Raw genomic sequence first — 22257 nt, forward strand, 5'->3', positions numbered from 1 at the left:
GAAGGCGTTCTTTCCCTGCAGAAGAGTTTTAGGCTCATTTGATGGGTTTTCAGTATTCTACCATTGGGGCTCAATAAGTCTCTGGTTTCCCCTAAATTACTGAGTTAAATTCAGTAATCCGGTGTTGACCCTGAACTGTGTGGAGCCCATGTCATTTGTGGTCACCTTAGGCTTCTGATGACTTTGAAACAAGCTAAACTAAAGACAACCAAACAGGAGAATCTACCTCAAATTGTATTCTTTGTAGTTTAAGCTTTTCTGTTTGTTAGGCAGAAATTATTATTTTTTAAACGGTTTTGAATTTAAGTTTTCATTCTAGAATATGTGGCCGGGTGTCCCCCCGAGAGGCTGGTACTAAGTGCAGGCTCTCCCTCCCTGTGTCCTAGCGTGTGGTGCCGTCACCACCATCTTCAGCAGCAGACTGTGCTCAGGGGTGTTGTAAATACTTTTACTAGAGTGTGGTGCCATCCCTCTACCTCTACTTCCTGTTTCTCTTATTTAGATTATTACATCAGTATTGACATCCCAGTTCTGAAAATCAGACCGCCAGGTATCAGGTATGCCCACCAAGCCTTATTCACCATCAACTTGCTTTTACTCAAAGTTCATCTTCTCCCATATCCTTTTCATTTTTGGATCAACACATAGGATATAACTTTTGAAAGACAGTCGCACTCTAAGCTTTCATTTTGGTTCTTTTGAGGTCTTAGTGCTTTCATAATTTTCTCCTGATTCTTCATCTAAAGCCAGGCGTTTCTAGAGCTGTGTTTAGAAAGACCCATTTTATGTGCAGTTACTTCAAGCCCACCACTATCCCTTTGGGTCTTGCTGGTCTGGAGGTCTGTGTTCCTTTCACCAAGGACAGCCTGCATCGTTAGTGCTTCATTCACGAGCACCATAAATTCTGAAAGAGCTGGAAGGGAAAATAACAGCATTCATTGGGGGAAAAGCTAGTTGGGTTTTTTTTTAAGATCAGAGATCCTCTCAGCTATCAGATTGAGAACTGATAGGAATAATCATTATTTAAATGAACAAAAATCCCTATGCAGAGACTGAGGGTCCCAAAATTCAGTGATAGAAAAGTAAATTTCAAAATTGCTTTTTCACTTAACCATTCAAGTTGTTTTGATATTTCAAAAGCAATGACGATGCTTTTCTATAAAATACCATTTTCCTGTTGAGGATATAGTCAACTCTTGATTTTTGTTGTTCTTTTTTAGGGGCCATGATCCAGTTTGTGGATTGCCCAGATCCTGTTTTTCTTCTCCCATTTTTGTCCATTATATGCTTGGAGAATAAATAGGAGAAGAGAAAGAAAAGACCTAATTTTGCACCGTTTGGCCTCTTGGTGGCTATTCCGATAGGAGGTTTGGTGGGAAAAGATGTTGAAACCGTTGGTTTAAATGAATTTGCAAGAGTTTCCTCTTGTCCAGTCTCTGTCCTCCCGCCATGACCCTGCATAGTTGAGTGTTCTGCGTGGCTCCTTGAGGATCCATGGCAATGATTGACTGACAGCCTTCACTTTTTCCCTGGTGTATTTTTGTGGCGCTTCTCCTAGGTTACCAGCACAAACATAATGACTAAGGTAAAATCAGCACTGACGCTGTGTTTGGAGGAGGGCGGGTGAAGGATGAGGAGAGAAGGACCTTTGCCCAGTTTTAATATTTATCCAGTTTCTTTCTCCCTTGCTTTTGACGTCCCTATAATTGCCTTAAATTCTTTTAACAGTTTCACATGCCCAGTGCAGAATTAAAAGATGGAAAATGAAGAGCTTTAAAGACAGTAGTAGGGACGTGCAGCATGTCTGTGATACCTGTAAGAATTGTTGTGCGTATAGGTAAATATGACAAATCAAAGTAAGAGTCTGTTGCCCAGTAATTAGAAGTTGGACCAAGTAACCTCACTGGAGTTTGGTTCTTGAACGAATTGGCCAGAGGTACATTCCATATTTGTATTTCCTGTAAGATCATAAAATTTTGTCACTCTTTTTCTAGTTGAGGAACTTTGAATAATGGTGAATATTTTATCTTATGTGGTATAAGAGAATGAGGTTGGAATGTGAATATTGCAACCATTTCTATGATCAAGGGTTCAGATTCTGGTGCCACCAGATCAGTTTTGTGACCTTGAGCTCTCTCTGACTCAGTTTCTCCATCTATGAAATGGAGTACTAACAGCAGTATCATACATGAGATTGTTGAGATGTTAATGAAATAATATATGGAAAAATACTTAGAGTGGTGTCTGACACATATTTATTAAGTGCCCTGTAAATATTAGATAGTATTATGTGTGTAATTAACATTTAGGGAATGAAATATAAAACACCACGTAAAGTAATTAAAAATTTTTTTGAATGAGGTGAAATCCACACAGCAATTGGGATTTTATTCACATTATTTAGGCAGTTTTTATTTTAAGAATTTTTCTCTATTGAATTAATGGTAGTTGTTATTTCTAAAACAAATTGACTTGAAAATCATTTTTTAAACCCGTAAAAACACAGTTCTTCAACTAATGATGAGGCCATTTAAAATAAGTATATATGTGCGTAGATAATGTAGATTTATCCATTCCTCCCATCTGCTCACTGGGAGGTTACTTGTTCTAACTAGGGTGCTTCTGTGTTCCATGCACCGGCTCCCATTTCTTAGCCTCAGCACTCAGATGGCCATCTGCCCAGAATGGTTTTGAGCTATATTCGTTAAATAAGGGCTAAGGGTGGATATGACCAACACCACCAGTGACTAAGAAATGACAGCAGTATCGGATTTCACCAGAAGGACCCTGCTGGCACTTTGTTATAAAGCAAACGTCTTTAGAGCAGCATCAGCCCGATCGTTCCCTTCCCCTCAGCCTTGACCTGGTCCTCCCTTCTCTGGCCTGGAAGGCTGTGGGCTGACAGGGAGAGAGCAGCTAGAGGCCTGGTTGCCATCATCCCTGCAGAGGGGCCAGGGGATGGCTTTCTGCCCAGGCAGCCTCCAAGCTTGGGCTGGCATCACCGCTGTGCCACTTTCCCGCAGCGTCAGTGTTTAGGGAGGAGAAACGCCCTCTTTCTGCCTCAGGACTCAGAAGAAGGGAGTTTCCACTTCCTTTCTGCAGTGCAGAGAAAGGCAAGGCCAGTGGGGATCTAAAGTAAGTTAGGTGACTTTTTTTTTTTTCCATTTTGACCCTCTTTCTCTCCCCTTTCTGCTCATAAATGTAAAAAGGCATCTAATTCTACCATCCTGACCCCACCTGCCCTCAACTGAACATGGTTATTAGTTCCCTTTTCTGACACTACATTAGAGAAGGAGGAGCCAGCAGAGGTGGGCTGGGAGGGGTGGATAGACTTCTCCAGGTTCAGGAAGTTCTTTACTGCATTGACTTCAAATTTAAAAAAAAGGTGGGGGGCTGGAAAACACCGTGTTAGCTGATAATGGGGAATGTTGACACTGACAGCACAAAACATCAGATAATCAGAAATTCATTAGTATTTGGCACAGGAGTCATCTTTTTTATCTTTAATGAAAAGCCAGTTTACCTGCCACAATTAGGCATTGCTTAGTTTGGTACCCATAAAGACGGCATTCTCAAGAGACCATCACCTTAGAAAATAAGCGTGGAAGGTGGGAAGACAGAAACCAGGACAGTTAAAGCTCAGTCCTGGATAATCCACAAACAAGGTCCTTCACAGATAATCAAGAGTTGACTGTATTTGTCAGTGTTTCTTATCCTACACATTAGATGCTAGAAGAAAGGGCTGTGTGTACAAAGGAAGGCTCACAGCACTAATGACTGAGTGAGAAGAACCCACAGATACAAGTCTTTAGATTCTGATAGTCTGCATGGTTCAAATACAGTGTTTTTGCTGTTGTGTTCTTTCATTTATAAGCTATCCATTTCTCCTAAAACATTTTGACAGTCTCATTAATAAGTTGCTATCTAAAACATTAACATATAAAATAATGTAAACATAAAGTACAAACTTAAGAATGAAATTATACCAAGTAATTTTTGAAGATAACTGCTTGAAAAATGCAGAATCTTAATAGAATATTCCTTTTTTACAACATTTCTGTTAACATATTACCAGTGTTTAGAATCTTCAGTGTAAAATTTTATTTCGTAAAAGAATTGTGGGCTTCTTAACTGCTAAGGAGACTATTAATAATTTGTTACTTTGTCATGTGTCCACCTTAAATACAGTATTACTTTATACTTGCGTAACTCTTTACAAATTCCAAATTGAAATGTTTCAGTATGTTTGTAAAACAGTCTCTTAAATTTAAATTTGTTCAATAACATAAGTCTTTCTGTTCAGACAAGTCAGTGTTAAGACACTGTAAGGTAGTGATAGGGCTGCTTAGGGGGCATTTGGTTGAGGGGTGTGCTCATTTCCTGTGGAGGGTTGTAGTCAGACATTGCAAGAATTGGATACTGTAGTACTCTTACTCCATAGAAATCACTCTTTTCCATTTAAAGATTGAGAACCTCGACCCCCGCGGCATTCAGCTGTCAGCTCTCTTCATGAGTGGCGTGGACATGGCCCTGTTTGCAAACGACGCGTGTGGCCAGCCAGTGCCCTGGGAACACTGCTGTCCTTGGATGTATTTTGATGGGAAGCTCTTCCAGTCCAAACTCCTCAAAGCAAGCCGGGAAAAGACCCCACTCATCGACCTCTGTGATGGTCAGGTCAGTTGCAAGAAAGCAGACTGGGTGGGGCAGGGAGGAGTGGGTGGCCACCTCCAACCAGCATGAAATAACGCTCACTGGCTAATCTTTCGTCTTCCCTACCGAATTTGTAATGAGCCTGCGCAACAGGAATTTGATTTAGATTGGGCCCAGCCCAGTGTGTAACTAAATGCCAGTTCAGTGCCCAGCTCAGCATACACACTTGGTTCTCATTATTCACGGTAATTATATTCTATATATTCGCCTTGAACACTGAATTAGCAAATACGGAACCTTTGCTGTTAGGGGAAATATACGGTTAGGTTCCTGCAAGCCTCCTGTCACATCACCTTCGTCAGCCAGTCCATACATAACCTTGCTTTACGTGTGTTTCTGTTTAAATACTTCTTAATGCATATATATTGTGAATTCACTCACACTGAACTTATGGCCGACAGCACTATAACTCAGCCTCACCAAAGCTCATTTAACTAACACGTGCATTTTCTCTGTAAGGTACATCACAGCCTAGCACTTGAGAACACTAGTCAGTACTCAGCACTGCTCTTGGGGCCGTTTGAAACAGCAAAATCATTCACAAAAACACGAAAAATGTGGCAGTAAGGAGACAGTGAACAGGACACATGTTTACAGTATAAAAGCTGAAACACGAAGGCCATGCTGTGTCTTCTTCAAGCTCAGGTGGCAACTCAGACTTTATCCCACTTAGCACATGTCTTCACATGACTATGAAAATGCCAGGAGTATTGATTTTGAGGTTACAGATAAATTTCAGCAAGTAGGTAAGTGTGCAGATGTGGAACTCGTGAATAATGAGGATTGACTGTACTTTTTTAAAATCCTGATTTAAAAATAAAGTGAAGTAGGTTATGAGGTTATCTTGTCCCTTTGTATTGAAAGAAGCTCACGTGTGCTGCAAGCTTTTTAACCTTAGACTACAAAACATGCATTCTCCCACGTGCTGCTTTAGTCAAGCTCAGTCTAAAGACAGATTTACAGAGTAAGCAGATTTTCCATTTCTCTGATTAAAGATTGGTTGCTGCTGTACATATTTATGTATTTATTAACAAAAGACACTCAAGTTGAATGTTTCTGATGTTTTTTCACAGTGGAATTTGACATACGCAAGCTGTATTGTCCACATGTGTGCAGGTTACTGAACAGTCATCTCACAGACAGCCCCACAGAGAGATCAGTTGGGCTGTTGTCCTGTCCGGTCTCAAAGAGGTCTAGGCTTCCCTTAAAAAGCATCTATCAAAAAAAAAAAAAAAAAAAAAAAAAAAGCATCTCACTCTGCGCCTCAGTTCCTTCTCTGTAAAATACAGTAAATACCTGACCTAAAATTAAATCGATAGGAAAGTAGATTTTAAAGATGTGAACTAGGCATCATCTACCCACTGGTCCACAAGTGGAAGGAAGGCTGTGAGCATGATCTGTCTGGACTTAGTCATTGATTTTGAGAACCAAATTCATTTTCAGTTAATAAACTTTATCGTAAATGGTTCTTACCTGAAGATACGCTGAGAAAGTAGAAATTTAAATTCTTGTTTTATAAGATTAAGATTATGAGATGAAGAGGTATCTGTTAATTTTTTTTTTTTTTTTTTTGCATTTTTGCCTTTGGGGTCTTGTTTGCATTCTGTAAACAAGTGTCACTGAGCAGATTGTGACTGTGTTATTTATGGGTAAATAAGTAGGCGTGGCACAGTGGTCAGCATGTCTCATTTCTTTCCTGTTCTTTCCAATTCAATTGAAACCTTGTGAATGAAGTTTTCACATGCCAGTCCTTGACTTCCAGGCCGAGCAAGCCGCCAAGGTAGAAAAGATGCGGCAGAGCATCCTGGAAGGGCTGAACTTCTCCCGGCAGAGCCACCCACTCCCCTTCCCACCGCCAGCGGCGCTGCCTTTCTACCCCACCTCCATGTACCCACGGCACTTCGGGCCCGTCCCACCAGCACAGGGCCGAGGGCGGGGCTTTGCAGGTGAGTGTGTCCACCACCACACGTAGGGACTTGCTAGAGTGGGGAGACAGACGCACGTACAGCGTGCAGGCCTTCTGAGTGGGCAATATCTTGCTGTGTTGAGACCTTGTAAATAATTGACAGGCTTAGTTATGAAGTTTGCAGCCACATCTCTTCACATTAGAAAGGAGCAAACTTGATCCCGGAAGAGATTATGTATGGAAAAGGGAGCGGGAACTACAAAAGCTATTAATAGCAGAGATAAGATGTTAAAGTTGGTCCGTGTAGCTGAAAACTCTGCTCACGTTTGTGATTTAAGATTTTCTCACGTGGGGGGTCCGTGGAGCTCTCCTCCACTAAGGCCACCTCCCAAGTCTGGGGCAGAGCCCACAGCAATAGTGTTCTGTCTCCAGAGGCTCCTCCAAAGGCAGGCAAGGCGACATTTCAGTGTTGTTGGTGACAGGAGGGGTCAGGAGTCTCCTCCCTGGCAGCTGATGGTGTAAGAACAACAGCTGAAGGACATGGGGGTTGCTCTGCCTGAAAACCCACTGGTGGCTCTGCCTGAACCCAGTTCCTCATGGCTTCTCCCATCTCTCTCCACCCGGGTCCCACAGGAGTCTGTGGCTTTGGAGGCCCCTATGGGGAAACTGTAGCGACAGGCGCGTACCGTGCCTTCCGCGTGGCGACGGCAGCAGGACACTGCGGAGCCTTCTCAGGCAGTGACAGCAGCAGGACTAGCAAGTCACAGGGCGGTAATTATGCCACACCTCCTCCTAGAGCTTCTGTCCGCCAGCAGCTTCCCGCTTCTTCTGGCTCTTCTTCCTCCTCGTCTGTCCTGACTCCAGCACCATATCCTTCCTGATAGGTCCCCACTCTGGCATTCACTGCTGCTCTTCTCCCAGCCTCTGCCTGCCCCCAGGTCTCTGCAGCAGCTTTGCTGTGGCCCATCTCTGCCTTCCAGAGGGGCCGGTGTGTGTCCACACGCAGCCCTTCTTCTGTGCACCTGGCCCCCTAACCATTGTCTCCTGTGATAGAACAGGCTGCCCAGTAATACCCAGTGATGTTTTTTTCCTGTCGTATTCCCTAACAGCCCCCTCTGGGTAAAGAGGATGATGCTTGTTTAGAAGATTCTAAGGGCATAAAAAACTTTACCACAGTTTGTTTCATAGAAACGTTTTTAAAGGAAGATCGACTATCAGATATATAAATAGTCTATTTTAAATTCCCATTGCTTCTCTTCTTATTTGTATTAGGCTTGTGAGGGAGAGAAAAAGTCCTAACGTTTAGTCTTGAAATACTATCTTGTGATTTTGCTGTACTTTGAAGCCCATGACTTGTGACTTTGTCATAAATCCCACATTTTGGGACTGCAGATCTAAACATGGCTATCAAGTCTACATTACAGGATTACTCAAATACAATTTTGAAGAACTTTTAGGATAGGCAAGCCTTTCTTGACCGGGAATATTTTTCCAGCTCAGTTACTTGCGTACTTACAGAAGCTACCTAGAGACGTCTTTTGTAGCAGTAAGACTCTTACAGATGAATGCTGCCCTCTCTCTGTAGCTGTAGAAGCCACTTCTCCTCTCCTACTGCATGCCCCTCTCCTGCCTCCCCTTAGTTCTCCCGGCTTTCCAGGGTGCTTTTCCTCCTGTTACTGAGCATCATGCAGTGCACAGCAACGTGTGTTCTCTGCTTCACAATCGGCTTCAGCTTCTTGCAACCCTTACCTGGAAACTTATGCTGGCCTGCAGTTGTGATAAAATACTGTGGTGGCAGGGAGGGCAGGAGGGGGGAGTTCTGACTATGAACATTGTTAGGTCAGAAGTGGTTTTTTAGTCTGAAATGACAAGAGGAACCTGCTTCTTAACTTCCACCAAATTGTGTCTGGAATCTGGATCTGTGCTGTCCAGTATAGTAGCCACTGGCCACATGTGGCTCTCGAGCACTTGAACTGTGGCTTATCCAAACTGAGCTGTGTCCTAACCACACATCTAACTTTACAGACTTAATACAGAAAAAAGAACGCAAAATGTCTCATTAGTAGTTGTTTTTTATATTGATTACATGTTGAAATTAATGTTAATTTGGGTATATTGGGTTAAATAAAATATACTTTTTTTTTTTTCTGGCCGCACCACGTGGCACGCGGCATCTCAGTTCCCCGACCAGGGATCGAACCCATGCCCCCTGCGTTGGGAGCGCAGAGTCTTAACCACTGGACTGCCAGGGAACTCCCTAAAATATACATTACTAATATTTATTTCATGTGTTTCTTTGTACTTTTTAAATGCGGCCACTAGAAAATGTAAGGCTTGTTGTAGATTTTGTTGAACAGCGCTACCTGGCTGTTAATCATCATGGCTAATACCAAGATGATGGAGAATTTATTATAATCCATTCCATGTGCCAGAAAAGAAGATGCTTGAGGTTCTGTTTTGTTTTGTTTTTATCAGAAATTTTGGTACCAGCTAATTGTTTGAGGATTTTCTTAGGTAAGTCAGAAAACCTTAGAATATGCAGGCTACCAGTAATTAATAGAAGTTAGTGAATACAATGAATATTTATAACCCTGCCTAAGGAAATTATCGTTTAATAATGCAATAAGAAGTAACAGGCTAGCTTTACTGATTAATTTCTGTAATGTTTAGTTAAGGTAGTAAACTTGTAAGTAATTACTCAAAGAGAAAAAGACATTCTGAGTTTGCAGATTTCCATCTTGGTAATATAGAAGGTGTGCCATATGCACCCAATACTTTATTGGATCTATTTCTACCTAACAGCCATGCTCATTTTGTAGTTGTAACCTATTTCAGTTGTCATGGGTTCTTTAAATAGCCAACACAGTTGTCTTACTTTCAGGTGTATTTTCAACAACAGCCTAAAAATAATACCATTAAAATCAAACTTGTGCACATAGATAGTTCACATAATAAACGAGTCTTCACAAAGCAAGAGAAAGGGGCTTCATATGAAATGGAAACCACATTTGAAAAGAAATTGCTTGCTTATTACTCTTTGTTAGTCCTGTGATTGTAAAGATTTTTTTTCATCTACTTTTGTGCAGGAATCCAACCTATACCTTCTCAGGGAGGGAAGCTAGAAATAGCTGGCACCGTGGTTGGCCACTGGGCTGGGAGCAGACGGGGCCGTGGAGGCCGTGGGCCTTTCCCCCTACAGGTAGTTTCTGTTGGAGGACCAGCAAGAGGGTAAGTTCTGAACAATGAAGATGTAGTTGTATAAGCTTAAAAAAACAGCCTCTTACTTGTTACTTTAATCACGAGTTTACTGGGAACATTTTTACATCATTAAATACATTCTTCTTTAACATCTTTCTTAGTGGTTGTATAGGATTCCAGTATATATAGCATTATGTAATTATTTAAACCATTATTAACTAATTATCCAAAAATTACTCAATTAACCATTTTTTAATGTTTTTTAAAAAAAGAATATTTTTGAAGTGCATTATTTTAAAAATTGAATACACTGGATATGTACCCAAAAAATAAGATAGATTACTTGGACTAAATCTTTGGTGTGACCATGATTTAATAAAGTTTGTGCTTCCTATAGCATAGACTAGACGCCTCTAAGTCCATTTGATATTATTTTAAATGTTTAAATGTTATCTGTAAGAGATTCAAGTCTGTTTGTTTTTGTCCTCTTTTATGTGTTTAGGCGTCCAAGAGGAGTTATTTCCACTCCAGTGATCAGAACATTTGGAAGAGGTGGAAGGTACTATGGCAGAGGCTATAAAAACCAGGGTGCGATTCAGGTAATAACACAACATAGTGCTAGTGCCAGTTCACTCCTGAGTGCCTGATCGTCCCAGGCCAGTGTTTCAGTGCCTGTGTCCAGACAGGAGGGGTGTCGGAATGTTTCTGTAGCTCTTGGGCTTCTAACACAATAGCGGCACATGGTGCTTACCAAATGTACATCCCCTCAGACCCAGATCGTTTTATCATCATTTGTGGTAAAGAGAGCACGATCTCGTGTTCACATGCTGGATATAGGAATTTAGCTGAGAATAATCCAGGAGCTGTTAATGCTGTTTATATTATAAAACATTATGTAGGTAAATCACATTTAGGATTTAAAAGAAAATTGTGACTTTAAATCCTGGAACAGTGCATATTTTTCTCCTCCTGGACCATCTTGACTAGCTCTTCCCTGAAAGGATCCACTCACGAGAAAATAAAGTCACGTCTGTCTTCATGAAAGAGCTAGAACTTCCGCTTTGGATATTCCATTTTAGGACCTGGACTCTGATGAACTTCCCTTGAGAACAATCTTTTAAAAAACACCAATCAGCCCTAACAGTGTATTATGTTCTCTCACTTACTGAATTATGGCGTTTAGTCAAAGTACACAGTGTTTTCCCGTAGTATCCTTGTAAACATGAAGAGGAGTCCACTCTTGTGACTCATTTATTAATAACCCATATTTGGAAACTTAACTTGGCCAAGAGAAAATAAAACTTCTGCCTTTGCCAGGTGATCTTAGCGTCTTGGTAGCTTCTGTTTTGACGAAATACATCAAGCAAGTCAAGTGCAGAGGCAGTCTCTTTCCTGAAAGCAGGCCCAGGCAGCCCCTCTTCGCAGCACAGCATCCAGCAAGGGGGAGGTACTCAGCTCGTTCTGGCTCTCCTGTAGCCCCCACCCTGACCATCCTCAGCCTTCACCAAAATGCCCTTTTGAGCTAGAGGCACTCTCGGCCTCTTGACAGGTTTACAAGAGGGAAGAGAACTTCATTCTTACTGGTTCTCCAGAGCTCATCCTATAAAAATGCCTCTGGTTGTACATTATGGTCATACATGGTGGATACAGGGGCCTTTCCTAAGCTGGTAGTGGGGAAAATGTGTCCCTATGTTGCTTAAGCACTTTTATTTTTATTTTAATATAAAACCGAGATACCAAAAACCACACAGACACACAAATGTAGCTTAATGAGTTATAAGTCAAATAGCCATGTAGCCATCACCTGTGTGATGAATAGCATTTTCCCAGCCATACCAAGAGCCCCTCACAGGCCCAGTCCCAACACTAACCTCCTGCCTCCCTCTGCACAAAATAACTACAACCCTGGAGTTTTACACTCAGTTATTTCTCCCTTGTCTCTTTCTGGTTTTATCACTCACATGTGCATTCCTAGACACTGATGTTGAATTGTGTTCATTTTCTTATAGTTTGCTATGTCTTCTAAGTCTCTCTGAATCAGCAGGCTTCCCTCCCTCCCTTTCTTTTCCTTCATTTATCTATTGAAGGACAACCCAGGTTATTTCACCTACAGACTTCTGGCTTTTGCCGAGTGCACACTTATACTCATGGTGCTGTTTCCCATGTGGCTCTGACCTTTCTTGCCCGCTGGTAGCTGCATCTGGATGCTGCATCGGACTTCGGTTTGTCCCTGTGGCAAGACTGTAGTGTGTGCTTTCATGTCTGCTTATCTGTTTTTATGTTAGGACCTGTTAATCCGTTCATATACTGCAGATTGCAAAATGAAAATATTCTCATTCAGTCATTTCTTTTTCTTTATTTATTGGGGTATTTTTATAAAAAGATGCTTCCTATTGCTTTCTGTTTTTGGTGCCTGAGTATTACAGCCCTTACAGGAACTAGGTCAACACATGGTTTTTTGTAGCTCACCTCACCCATCCTTGGCCACTGGGCCCTTTGCCGTGACCTCTGGTTTTCAGTAGCTTCCTGTCCGGTGTATCACCCAGCCCAGCAGACCAGTGACAGTCGTTTCTCTTAGTTTCTCAGTTTCTTTAGTGAGAAATGGCATTTCAAGTAGGAGCACCAGTGGACCCTGGCTGCCATAGGGTCAGTCATTGTTCCTAGTGTTCTGTGTACATAGACACACAGAGTCCTGTTTCTTTATATATGTAAACACACACACAACCGATATGCCTTTTTATTGTATTTTTTAAAGGTATGATTCTCATGAATTCACACTGATGTTTCCAGTTCAAACTGAGGACTATAGGCTTTTATTTAGTCTCATTTCTGTTACATCTCTATGTTCTTTCTTCTACACCAAATCACCATTTCTAGGCTTTTCCTATGAACAGAGCTAGAGGGAAAAGGTGTACACATGCACACTCACGTATACTATGCACACACAAACATACATACATGTAATCTGCTGTTTTCCTCCCTAATTAAACTGACTCTTCTAATTCAAATTTAGGATTTTAGGAATTTGACTTAACCTTTACTGTTTATATCAGTATGTCTTTTCTTCCCTTCTGAGAATCTTGGTTCCTAAGAACCCAGAGGATGATTAAATTAGAACATCCCACAACTCATTATTTACTTCATCCCATATTGCATACACAGTCTGCTAGGAACAGCTAATTCTTCCATCACCAGCACAGTCACTGGGAACAATTAAAAGAAAATGTTGGTATATGCTTCCCCCATTTTCCCCCGTCATCCTCACAGTTTTGAAAAATAGCTTCGGTACTATTGTCTACATTGTCCAAAGTATACTCCTTTCAGCCACATTTGTCCGGGTAGATAACTGTGTCCCATGCCCCACCAGCCTTGAGTCTGCTGGTCCATTTTGTCCCTCTAAGGCTTTTTCTTTAGTGGGTTCCTAGGGAAGACTTAGGAAAACAGTGTTTAATTTGAAAACAGTTTATTTTCCTAGCAATTGGAAATATTGGTTCACATCTTCTCAAGTGACTTACACATTATTTGATTTTCTTCTGTTATAAAGCTTTTCTGTTAAAGACTGATAATAATTGAATTGGGCTTCCCTGGTGGCGCAGTGGTTGAGAGTCTGCCTGCCGATGCAGGGGACACGGGTTCATGCCCTGGTCTGGGAAGATCCCACATGCCGCGGAGTGGCTGGGCCCGTGAGCCATGGCCGCTGAGCCTGCGCGTCCGGAGCCTGTGCTCCGCAACGGGAGAGACCACAACAGTGAGAGGCCTGCATACGGCCAAAAAAAAAAAAAAAAAAAAAATAATAATAATAATTGAATTGTCTTTCCCTTTGAAGTCATTTGCTGTTTTGGCCTAAATGCCTAAATTGTTTTCGTTTTTCCATCAAAGTTTAGTGACATGCCCTGCTGCTGGTCGTTCTTGGTCAGTGCACTCAGTATGCAATGCTTTCTTTCCAAAGGCAATTTCAAATTTGTTTTATGTCAGAAAATTTTCCTGAATTACTAGTTTTTCATTTCAGTTCTTTTGCTTTGCTTTGTTTTCATCGCTGGCGCTCCTGTTGTACCAGTCCTTCTGGGTCTGTCTTCAGTGTTTGGCATACTCTTGATTCCTTTTCATCTCCTCCTTTCTTTTTTGAGATGTAACTCATATACTATACAATTCACCTGTTCAAAGTGTACAATTCAGTCTCTTCCTAAGGTCATAGGCAATCACCGTTAATTCCAGAACATTCATCACCCCAAAAGAAACCCCTTATTCATGAGCAGTCGTACACCCCACCCCCATAGTCTCTGGTGGATCTGCTTTCTGTCTGGAGTTGCTCTCTCTACATTTCATGTAAATGCACATGTTGTGCCCCATACCAGGACTTCATTCTGTATTATTGCTGAGTGATGCTTCATTATATAGATGCACTACATTTTGTTTACTTGTTCATCAGTTGATGGACATTTAGATTGTTTCCACTTTTTGACTATTATGAATAATGCTGCTATGAACATATATGTACAAGTTTGGTTTTTTCCCCCCGGTTTTATTGAGATGTAATTGACACATAATATTATATTAGTTTCATGTGTATAGCATAATGATTCTATATTTGTGTTTATTGCAAAATGATCACCGCAATAAGTCTAGTTAACATCCATCACCACACATAATTACAAATTTCTTCTTCTTGTGATGAGAAATCTTTTAAGTGATGAGTATATCTTGTGATGATTATATCTTTGAAGATATACTCTTTTAGCAACTTTCAAATATACGAGTACTGTTAACTATAAGAGTGTTGTTACCTACTGTTAACAACTTTCAAATATAGTAGAGTACTGTTAACTACACATTTTCACTTCTCTTCGGTATGCATGTAGGAGTGAATTTCTGGGACATATGGTAACTCTGTGTTTAAGCATTTGAGGAACTGCAAAACTGTTTTCAAAATGGCTGCACCATTTTCCATTCCTATCAGCAATGTATGAGGATTCCAATTCTCTACATGCGTGTCAATACTTGCTACTATCTGTTGTTGAGTTTGGCCATCCTAGTGGGTATGAAATGGTGTCTCATTGTGGTTTTGATCTGCACTTCCCTTTCTTCATCTCTCTGATTTTAAAAATTCTGTTCTTTCACCTTCAGGCACTATGATGTTTATTTGGTGTTGTCTCTTCTAGTTTAGTGTTCCTTTCTGGAATTATTTTTTCTTTATTTTAAATTCTTCCCAAAGTTTTTCACCTCACTTTATGGCTTTTCCTGGTTTAATCTGTGCTCCTCTTCCTCATCCTGTCCTGTCACAGCCTGTTTTAGAATCAAAGGAAGCGGTCTTGGTCGTTTATTGACATGCCTTTCTGATGTATTTCATTGTCCTTAGGGATGTTGTTCCATCTTTTATTGCCGTAATGTGTGGATTCCTTGGAACTTCCTGTTGCTCGTTTTTAAGTGAAAGTCGTATTCTTGCACCTTGAGAAGGACAGATGATGAAGGGTAACTTGATTCCTAAGAGTCTCTGGCCTTCCTTTCTCTGTTGGGGCCGGTTCTGAGACGATGGGTCAGTGGGACAGAGGAGGCAGTGCTGCCCGTGCTTGTGGTGCATATAGTGGTGGGGGACTCCTTGCAGTGGCCTAGGCTTATGGGAAGAGTTAGCTGTCGAGAGAGGGAGTGTCTGTTTCCAAACAGGTACAGGCTGGCTTTCCTTCTTAGTCTTCCTGCATCCTTCATAACTAGAGGGAGGCGCCTCAACCCATTTCCTGTAGCAGGCACCCATGGGGGAACTGCTTAATCACCACCGACAATACTCTGCCACAAATGTGTGTTTAGTCTGGCAAGTGGACTTTTCCTCGAGAGAGTGAGGGTTTTGAGATTTGAAAGCATGTACTTGAAGTCTTCGGTATTATTTTTCTCCGCTTCTTGGCCCTCCTCTATTTTTATATTAATTGTGTTTCTCAAGGTTCCAAGAGAATGACAGTCGTATTGACTTCTAGAAAAGTTTACATGAGTGTTTCTGAACTATAGGATTGAAAACTAAAATGAGAAGACACTGTGTAAAACTGAGCCCAAATGGGGAACATGGTAACCTGGGGTGTACAAGAGGGTGTCTCTAAAGCAAGGGTGATAGGTACCTCCAGTTCCACTCTGTATATAGACTACAGAGTGGATAGAGTATACAATAGAATGTTTAGAGTATAGAAAATTTAGATGATAGAATGGATAGCGTATAAAATAGAATGTATAAAGTGGATAGATTATAGAGCGTATATAGACTGTAAAGTATAGAGAGTACAGTTGGCCCTTGGACAATGCTGACTCTCTGCGCAGTTGAAAATCCACATATAACTTTACAGTCAGCCCTCCTCCATATCCACAGTTCCACATCCGCAGATTCAACCAACTGTGGATCATGTAGTAAGGTAGTATGTGTTTATTGAAAAAAACCCGCATAATGGCGGACTTGGGCAGTTCAAATCCATGTTGTTCAAGGGTCAACTGTATAGAGAATGTATAGAGTATATAACAGAATATATAGAGAATAGAGTGCATAGAGTATATATAATAGAATATATAGAGAATAGAGTGCATAGAGTATATATAATAGAATATATAGAGAATAGAGTGCATAGAGTATATAGTAGAATGTAGAGTATATAGAGAGTATATAGAGTATACAATAGAACATGTAGAGTTTAGAGAATATAGATTATGGAGGATATAGAGTATGTACTAGAATGTATAGAGAGTATCCACAGTATAAAATGCATAGGGTAGAGAGTACATAACAATGAGAGATACAGCCATGCACTCGCTGTGTTCTGTTCTTAAATCTGCAGTGAGTGTCATCAGGCCTCAACTGGCGTCTCCTCTCTCCCGCTGTTTATCAAAAACTGCCTTATCGCTTGCTGTGCTTCATTTTAAATAGGGCAAGCCTCCTTATGCTGCTTCAGCAGAAGAAGTGGCCAAAGAACTGAAGTCGAGATCCGGGGAATCTAAATCCTCCGCTGTGTCTTCAGACGGGTCCCTGGCTGAAAACGGAGCGGTGGCTGAGGAGAAGCCGGCTCCCCAGATGAATGGGAGCACGGGCGACACCAGGGCCCCCAGCCACTCGGAAAGTGCCTTGAACAATGACTCTAAGACGTGCAATACAAATCCTCACTTAAATGCACTAAGTACAGACAGTGCTTGCCGTAGAGCTGATGCTCTGGAGGCAGCTGTCTTAAAGAAAGAAGAGTAAACTTATTTTTTATAGAGGGTGAAGGATGCTGGAAGGGTAAGGATTTAGGAATATCTGGAGAGAAAGAGAGCCTACAGTTATGTACATTTTTTCCTTTCCGTAAGAGAAAAATGAGGACTTTGGAAATTCGGATCCCTCTTTGATATCAGAGATTTAAACAACACATTTTTAGTTTTAACCAGTTGTAGTCAAAATGCTACAATAAAACAAAAAGAGAGAAAGAAAATGAAGAGCATTTGACTCCCACACTTAAAATGAAGTACACACAAAGTTTAAACTGGTTAATGACAAAAGCCTATAGCTGTGTTTCTTGAACTATAAAGAAAACAAATTTTGGCAGTCTAAGTATATATAGCTTAAAATATCATTTTTAGCATTTGGCACCATATGTATGCCATTATCTTTGATTTTGCATTACTGTTCACAAGAAAGCTTTGTCTAAGGCTTTGATTTTATGATTATGAAAGAAATTAGGCACAACCACAGTTTTTCTTTCTTACTTAAATTTCATCACTGTTGATGTGGTTCTTTTGTGTTAAAAAAAAGTGCAACTATCAAAACTAAAAAAACTATAGAGTAATATTGCCGTTCTGCTGATTTTAAATATACAGTACATCATACATACTTTACAAGCAAGTTAAATGGAGATAAAGTTGAAATCATAGAAGATGCAAATGACCTTTCAAAATCAACACACTGTGTTCTGAAACTTTTCGTGACTTAATACCATGCATCTGTGATCAATGAACTATGTGGTTTTGAATCGGACGTAGACCATTAGTGCTACTACTTGAGCTAAACTTCTGCATGGTTCATAATTTTTAAAGTGTGTAGTTAATATTATGCATGTTACTGTCCTTTCTTCCATTCTTACCAGTATGTGCCCATTTGCAAAACAAAAATGCTAATAATCAGTAATAGTCCTATAAAAGATGTTAACTCTGTTTAGTCATTGACTGATCTTGCTCTAACCTTAAAATTTTGTGATTATTGACCTCTGTTGCATTTATTCTAAAACCCCCCAAATTATCTAGCTGTTTCGAATATCAACATTACCCTGGTGTATTCACTGCTGTATGCATTATTGTTCTTTGTTGCTGTTTTATGCCTTCATATTAGCAAAATATGAAATTCTGTGAAAAACAAAAAAAGTCCCTTTGATCTTTAAAAAAAAAAAACAAAAAAAAACAACCCCCCCTTCTGTAGCAGGAAACAAATTGCTTGTTCTTGAGAACTTTCCCATCAAGAATTTAGTAGAAGCAGGTATACTTATATCATTTTGATGTTTTTGTTAATGTTTCCAAACAATGTACTTTGAAATCAGAATCACTTCTTATTCGTTTTCATATAATTCTCCTGATGCTCTTCATCACACATTAGTGATCAGAAATGAGATGTAATTCCCCAATCCCTGCCCGCAAGACCTGAGTAGGATCTTACTGTAAGTTGAAGGGAGTTTCGCCCTAACTCATGGATTGTGCAAGAATGAACTGCTGTTGGGTTTGACTGATTGTAGATGGGTTGTGGTGTGGTGTATCTGAAGGCTATTGAATGCAACTTACAATGCTTAATAAAAATCTTTATTCTTTTAGTATAAAGATGGTACGGCTTTTAAATTCCTTATAAAAACATACATTTTTACTGTGGTTTAATTCAAATTGAGACGGCTACTGAAGAGCTTAGGCAAATAACCAAAATTTAGAAATATTTTGCCCATTGCAGGTAATTCCGGGTTTCTAGCTCTAAAGAAACATATGTGGTCAAAATGCAAGTTATGCTGATGTCTGAATTTCATAGTTACAAAAAAGACATTCTCTGATAGAGCAGGCTTAGAAATAGAAATTTAACTTAAAAAAAAAAAAGCCCAAGGAAGAAATACATTTGATCTCGATTAAACCGCTTTTTTTTTTACAAGATCCATACAGTATTCAGATTTGTTTCGTTTTTACTTAATGTCCTTTTTTGTTCTAGTATCTACCACATTATATTTAGTTGGTATGTCTCCTTAGTCTCTTCATTCTGACAGTTTCTCAGGCTTTCCTTGTTTTTGGTGACCTTGTGACAGCCTTGAGTAGTCAGATATTTTGTTGAATGGCTTGTAACTGTGATTTGTCTGATTTTTTTTTAATGAGTGGACTGGGGTTAGGCTTCATAAAATTAACATGTCTTATCACCATTGATAGCGACCTTGATCATCTGGCTGAGTTAGTGTTGGTCAGGTCTCTTCACTGTAGGGTTGCCGGCCCCTACCTACTCCTTTCCATACTGTGCTCACGAGTGACTCAGAGTGGGGAGTCATGCTTGAGTTATCTAGTAAATTATTTGGAATTCTTGTGCATGGCAAATTTGTCTCTTCTCCGCCATTTCCCCATATGTTTTTACATCATTGAGTTCTGAGTGCTTAGCACAGGACAGGGGTGAACGGTAGGCATTTAATACACTTTGGTCCTTGTTTTGTGAACATCCACTGTAAATCTCTCACGTTCTAACACCTTCAATGATGATACTAAAACAGGACGTGCTTTTTTAGAAGCACTATTCTAGGTGTTTTAGCTCAATTAATGCTCACAGCGATGCTATCAGGATGACACTGTTATCACCACCGAAGGTTTTTAACTAATTGGAGGCCACACTGCTAGTGAGCGGTGGAGACAGGGTCTGAGTCCGTGCCCTTTGGAACCCAGGCTCAGAGCCTTTGAGGCGCCTTTTAGTCCATCATATTCCCCTACGCATGGCCCGCCCAGCTCCTCCGGAACCGCTTCTTCGGGAGGTGCGGGGAGGTGGGGCTGTGTCCCCGCCTCCGCGGGGTGGGCAGGAGGGGAGTGGCCACACGGGAGAGACGGGGGCGGAGGGGGCGGTGTCAGAAGACGTGGTATCAAAGATGCTGGGACTGCGGGCGCGCGCTCTCAGCCCGGGTCGGAGAGGGAAGGGCCGCCTCAAGGCCCCGCCCGCCCGGCCTCCTAGTCAGAGGAAGACGCGCCCGGGATGCGCGCTTCCGGCCTTGCGTGGAGCGGGGTGGGGCCATGCGTAGGGCGGGGCAGGGCGGGGCCTTGAGTAGGGCAGGCCTGTTCCTCCGTGCGCGCGCACCTCTTTCCTCCTATCCCTGAGTCCTGCGTTCCGCTGCGTCCCAGCGCTGCTACCCAGGCCAGGCTTGAGGCGACCGCTGGAGGTCGGCGGTGGCCGGTTCGGTGTCCGCACTGCCGACACCTGGGGCCGAATTCCGCGCGCAGAGAGCTGACCGGATCCTCGGGGACCGCGAGAGCTAGGCCGGGTTCCCTACACGGTCACCAAGATGCTGACATCGAAGATTTCAAAGCTAAAAAGAAGCTAGAAGAAATTGTTTAGCCAGTTATTAGCAAACTATGGAAATGCAGGCCCTCCCCAAACTGGGGATGAAGAACCAGCGGACAAGGATGAGTTGTAGACATTGCTCTGCTAGTGCTGTAATACTGTAAATAACTGGACTCAGGAACTTTCCTTAGGAGAAAATTGAGAGAAGAGTCTCGAATGTGATTGGAATCTTCATCTTGGAGTGGAGTTGAAAATACTATAGCCCAAGTAGCTGTTTACTGCTTTTCATTAGCAGTTGCTCACATGTCTTGGGGTGGGGGGCGAGGAGGAATTGGCTATCATCAAAAGTAGGTAAAAAATCTGGGTTAGGATGTGTGTTCACCTTGAAAATGTTCTATTTAACAATTGGGTCATGTGCATCTGGTGTAAAAACTCTTTTTCTACCATAAGTGATACCAATAAATGTTTGTTATTTACACTGGTCTTAGAAAAAGAAAAGAAAACCCTCCAGTTCTGCGGCTGGACACCGGCACCGCATGTCCCTATAGCCTGGGAGCCACCTACGCCTCTGTGGGACCCACCACGGTCCCCGGTGCCCGGGACTGACGAGGCACTGTCCTGAGCCAGTCTGTTCCCAGCAAGCCCTGAGTGTCCTCCTGGTTCTGACAGGTGTGCAGACTCCAAATGCTGTTAACCCTCTACTCCTACAGGCTGTGGCTCTGGGATTTGGAGGAAATAAAGGAAGCACCCACACCTCTCCTCCCTGACACTTGTCTGGTCAATGGTGTTGGCCCACCGTTCCTCAGGGACGTAGGTTCGAGCTCCTCTGCGTTCGTATCATGCTCTGGTCCACAGTACCAAGGGCCACGATGGCCCCCCAGTCCTTGCTTGCACTCATTTTGCGAGGCAGTGGGGAGCAGGCGGGGGGCTTCCGCTTTACAGAAACCTCAATTCCAGTGAGCACTCACCAGCACGTTTAATCTAGTGTCCATTGCAAACGCCTGTCACGGTTCCTCCGTTGGACCGTCTTTTCAGGGAGGGTTGTATTCTCAGTGCCACCGGCCCCTACCCCCAGATGCTAGCAGTGCCAACCCATCATGACAACTGCATGATGCTGTCCTTCCCCTTCCCCACCCCCGCCCCTCTCTGGAGCAGGTCCTCCCCGCTGAAGAAGAACCCTGTGTTTCGGAGAGGGGAGAGGGATGGAGGCACAGGCCTGGGCAGGAAGCAAAGGGAAGCCGAGGACACCACGCTTGCTTGGGGACAGGCTGGCCATCTCTCCCACATCACTAGGATCACGGGGGATGGCCTGAGTGGCATCCAGAAATAGGCAAGGGACCAGCAGCTGTGCGTGGCACTCTGGGGCTCGGGACTGAATTCTGACCCCAGCGTTGCTCGTAGGACAATTCACATACTCTCCTGGGCTGATGGTTTCTTTTCCCTTTTTTCCTTTTTGAAAAATAGCTTCTACTGATTTTTTTTTTTTCTGGTTTCAAAAGTACTATGTTTATTGTAGTAACTTTAAGAGATATAGGTAAACAAAAAGGAAAAGAAAAATCACTATGCTGTTAATATTGTTAATATTCTTAACATATTGTTAATATTTGGCCTCTATCTTTCATTTTTCTATGTAATATATAATTTTTTGCAGAAAATAAACCATTATACATGTTTTATAACATTTTTTTTTCTCCCCACCTACAAAATATTTTATGGCTCTTTCTCGCTACCATTTCATATTCTGCCGTAGCCCCACGATTCCACGGGTAGCTGCACCATGAAGTACCTGCTTGCCCAGTGTGGCTGGACATGGCTTTACTTTGGCATCCCCCAGTATTCATGGAGCATCTGTGTTGGGTACTGCCCTAGGTCCTGAGGTTCAGAGGGCAGCAAGGGCCCTCCCTTCATGGGCATTTACAGTTAGGGGCTGGGTGAAGTATAC

At 41.9% G+C, this 22257-nt stretch overlaps 1 protein-coding gene across 1 annotated transcript in view; it reads left to right on the forward strand.

The window, feature by feature from the left end:
* FAM120A (family with sequence similarity 120 member A) overlaps positions 1-18622 on the forward strand; it is a 106821-nt gene extending 88199 nt beyond the window's left edge. Inside the window, exons 13-18 of the mRNA XM_060102441.1 lie at positions 4465-4674; positions 6473-6656; positions 7250-7387; positions 9703-9844; positions 10317-10413; positions 16713-18622. Of these exons, the coding sequence (XP_059958424.1) occupies positions 4465-4674; positions 6473-6656; positions 7250-7387; positions 9703-9844; positions 10317-10413; positions 16713-17024 (1083 nt within the window). The 3' untranslated portion in view covers positions 17025-18622. The remainder of the gene's footprint in view (positions 1-4464; positions 4675-6472; positions 6657-7249; positions 7388-9702; positions 9845-10316; positions 10414-16712) is intronic.
* The last annotated feature ends 3635 nt before the right edge of the window (positions 18623-22257 follow it).

This window comes from Mesoplodon densirostris, chromosome 6, assembly GCF_025265405.1.
Source record: "Mesoplodon densirostris isolate mMesDen1 chromosome 6, mMesDen1 primary haplotype, whole genome shotgun sequence".
Classification (NCBI taxonomy): Eukaryota; Metazoa; Chordata; class Mammalia; order Artiodactyla; family Ziphiidae; genus Mesoplodon; species Mesoplodon densirostris.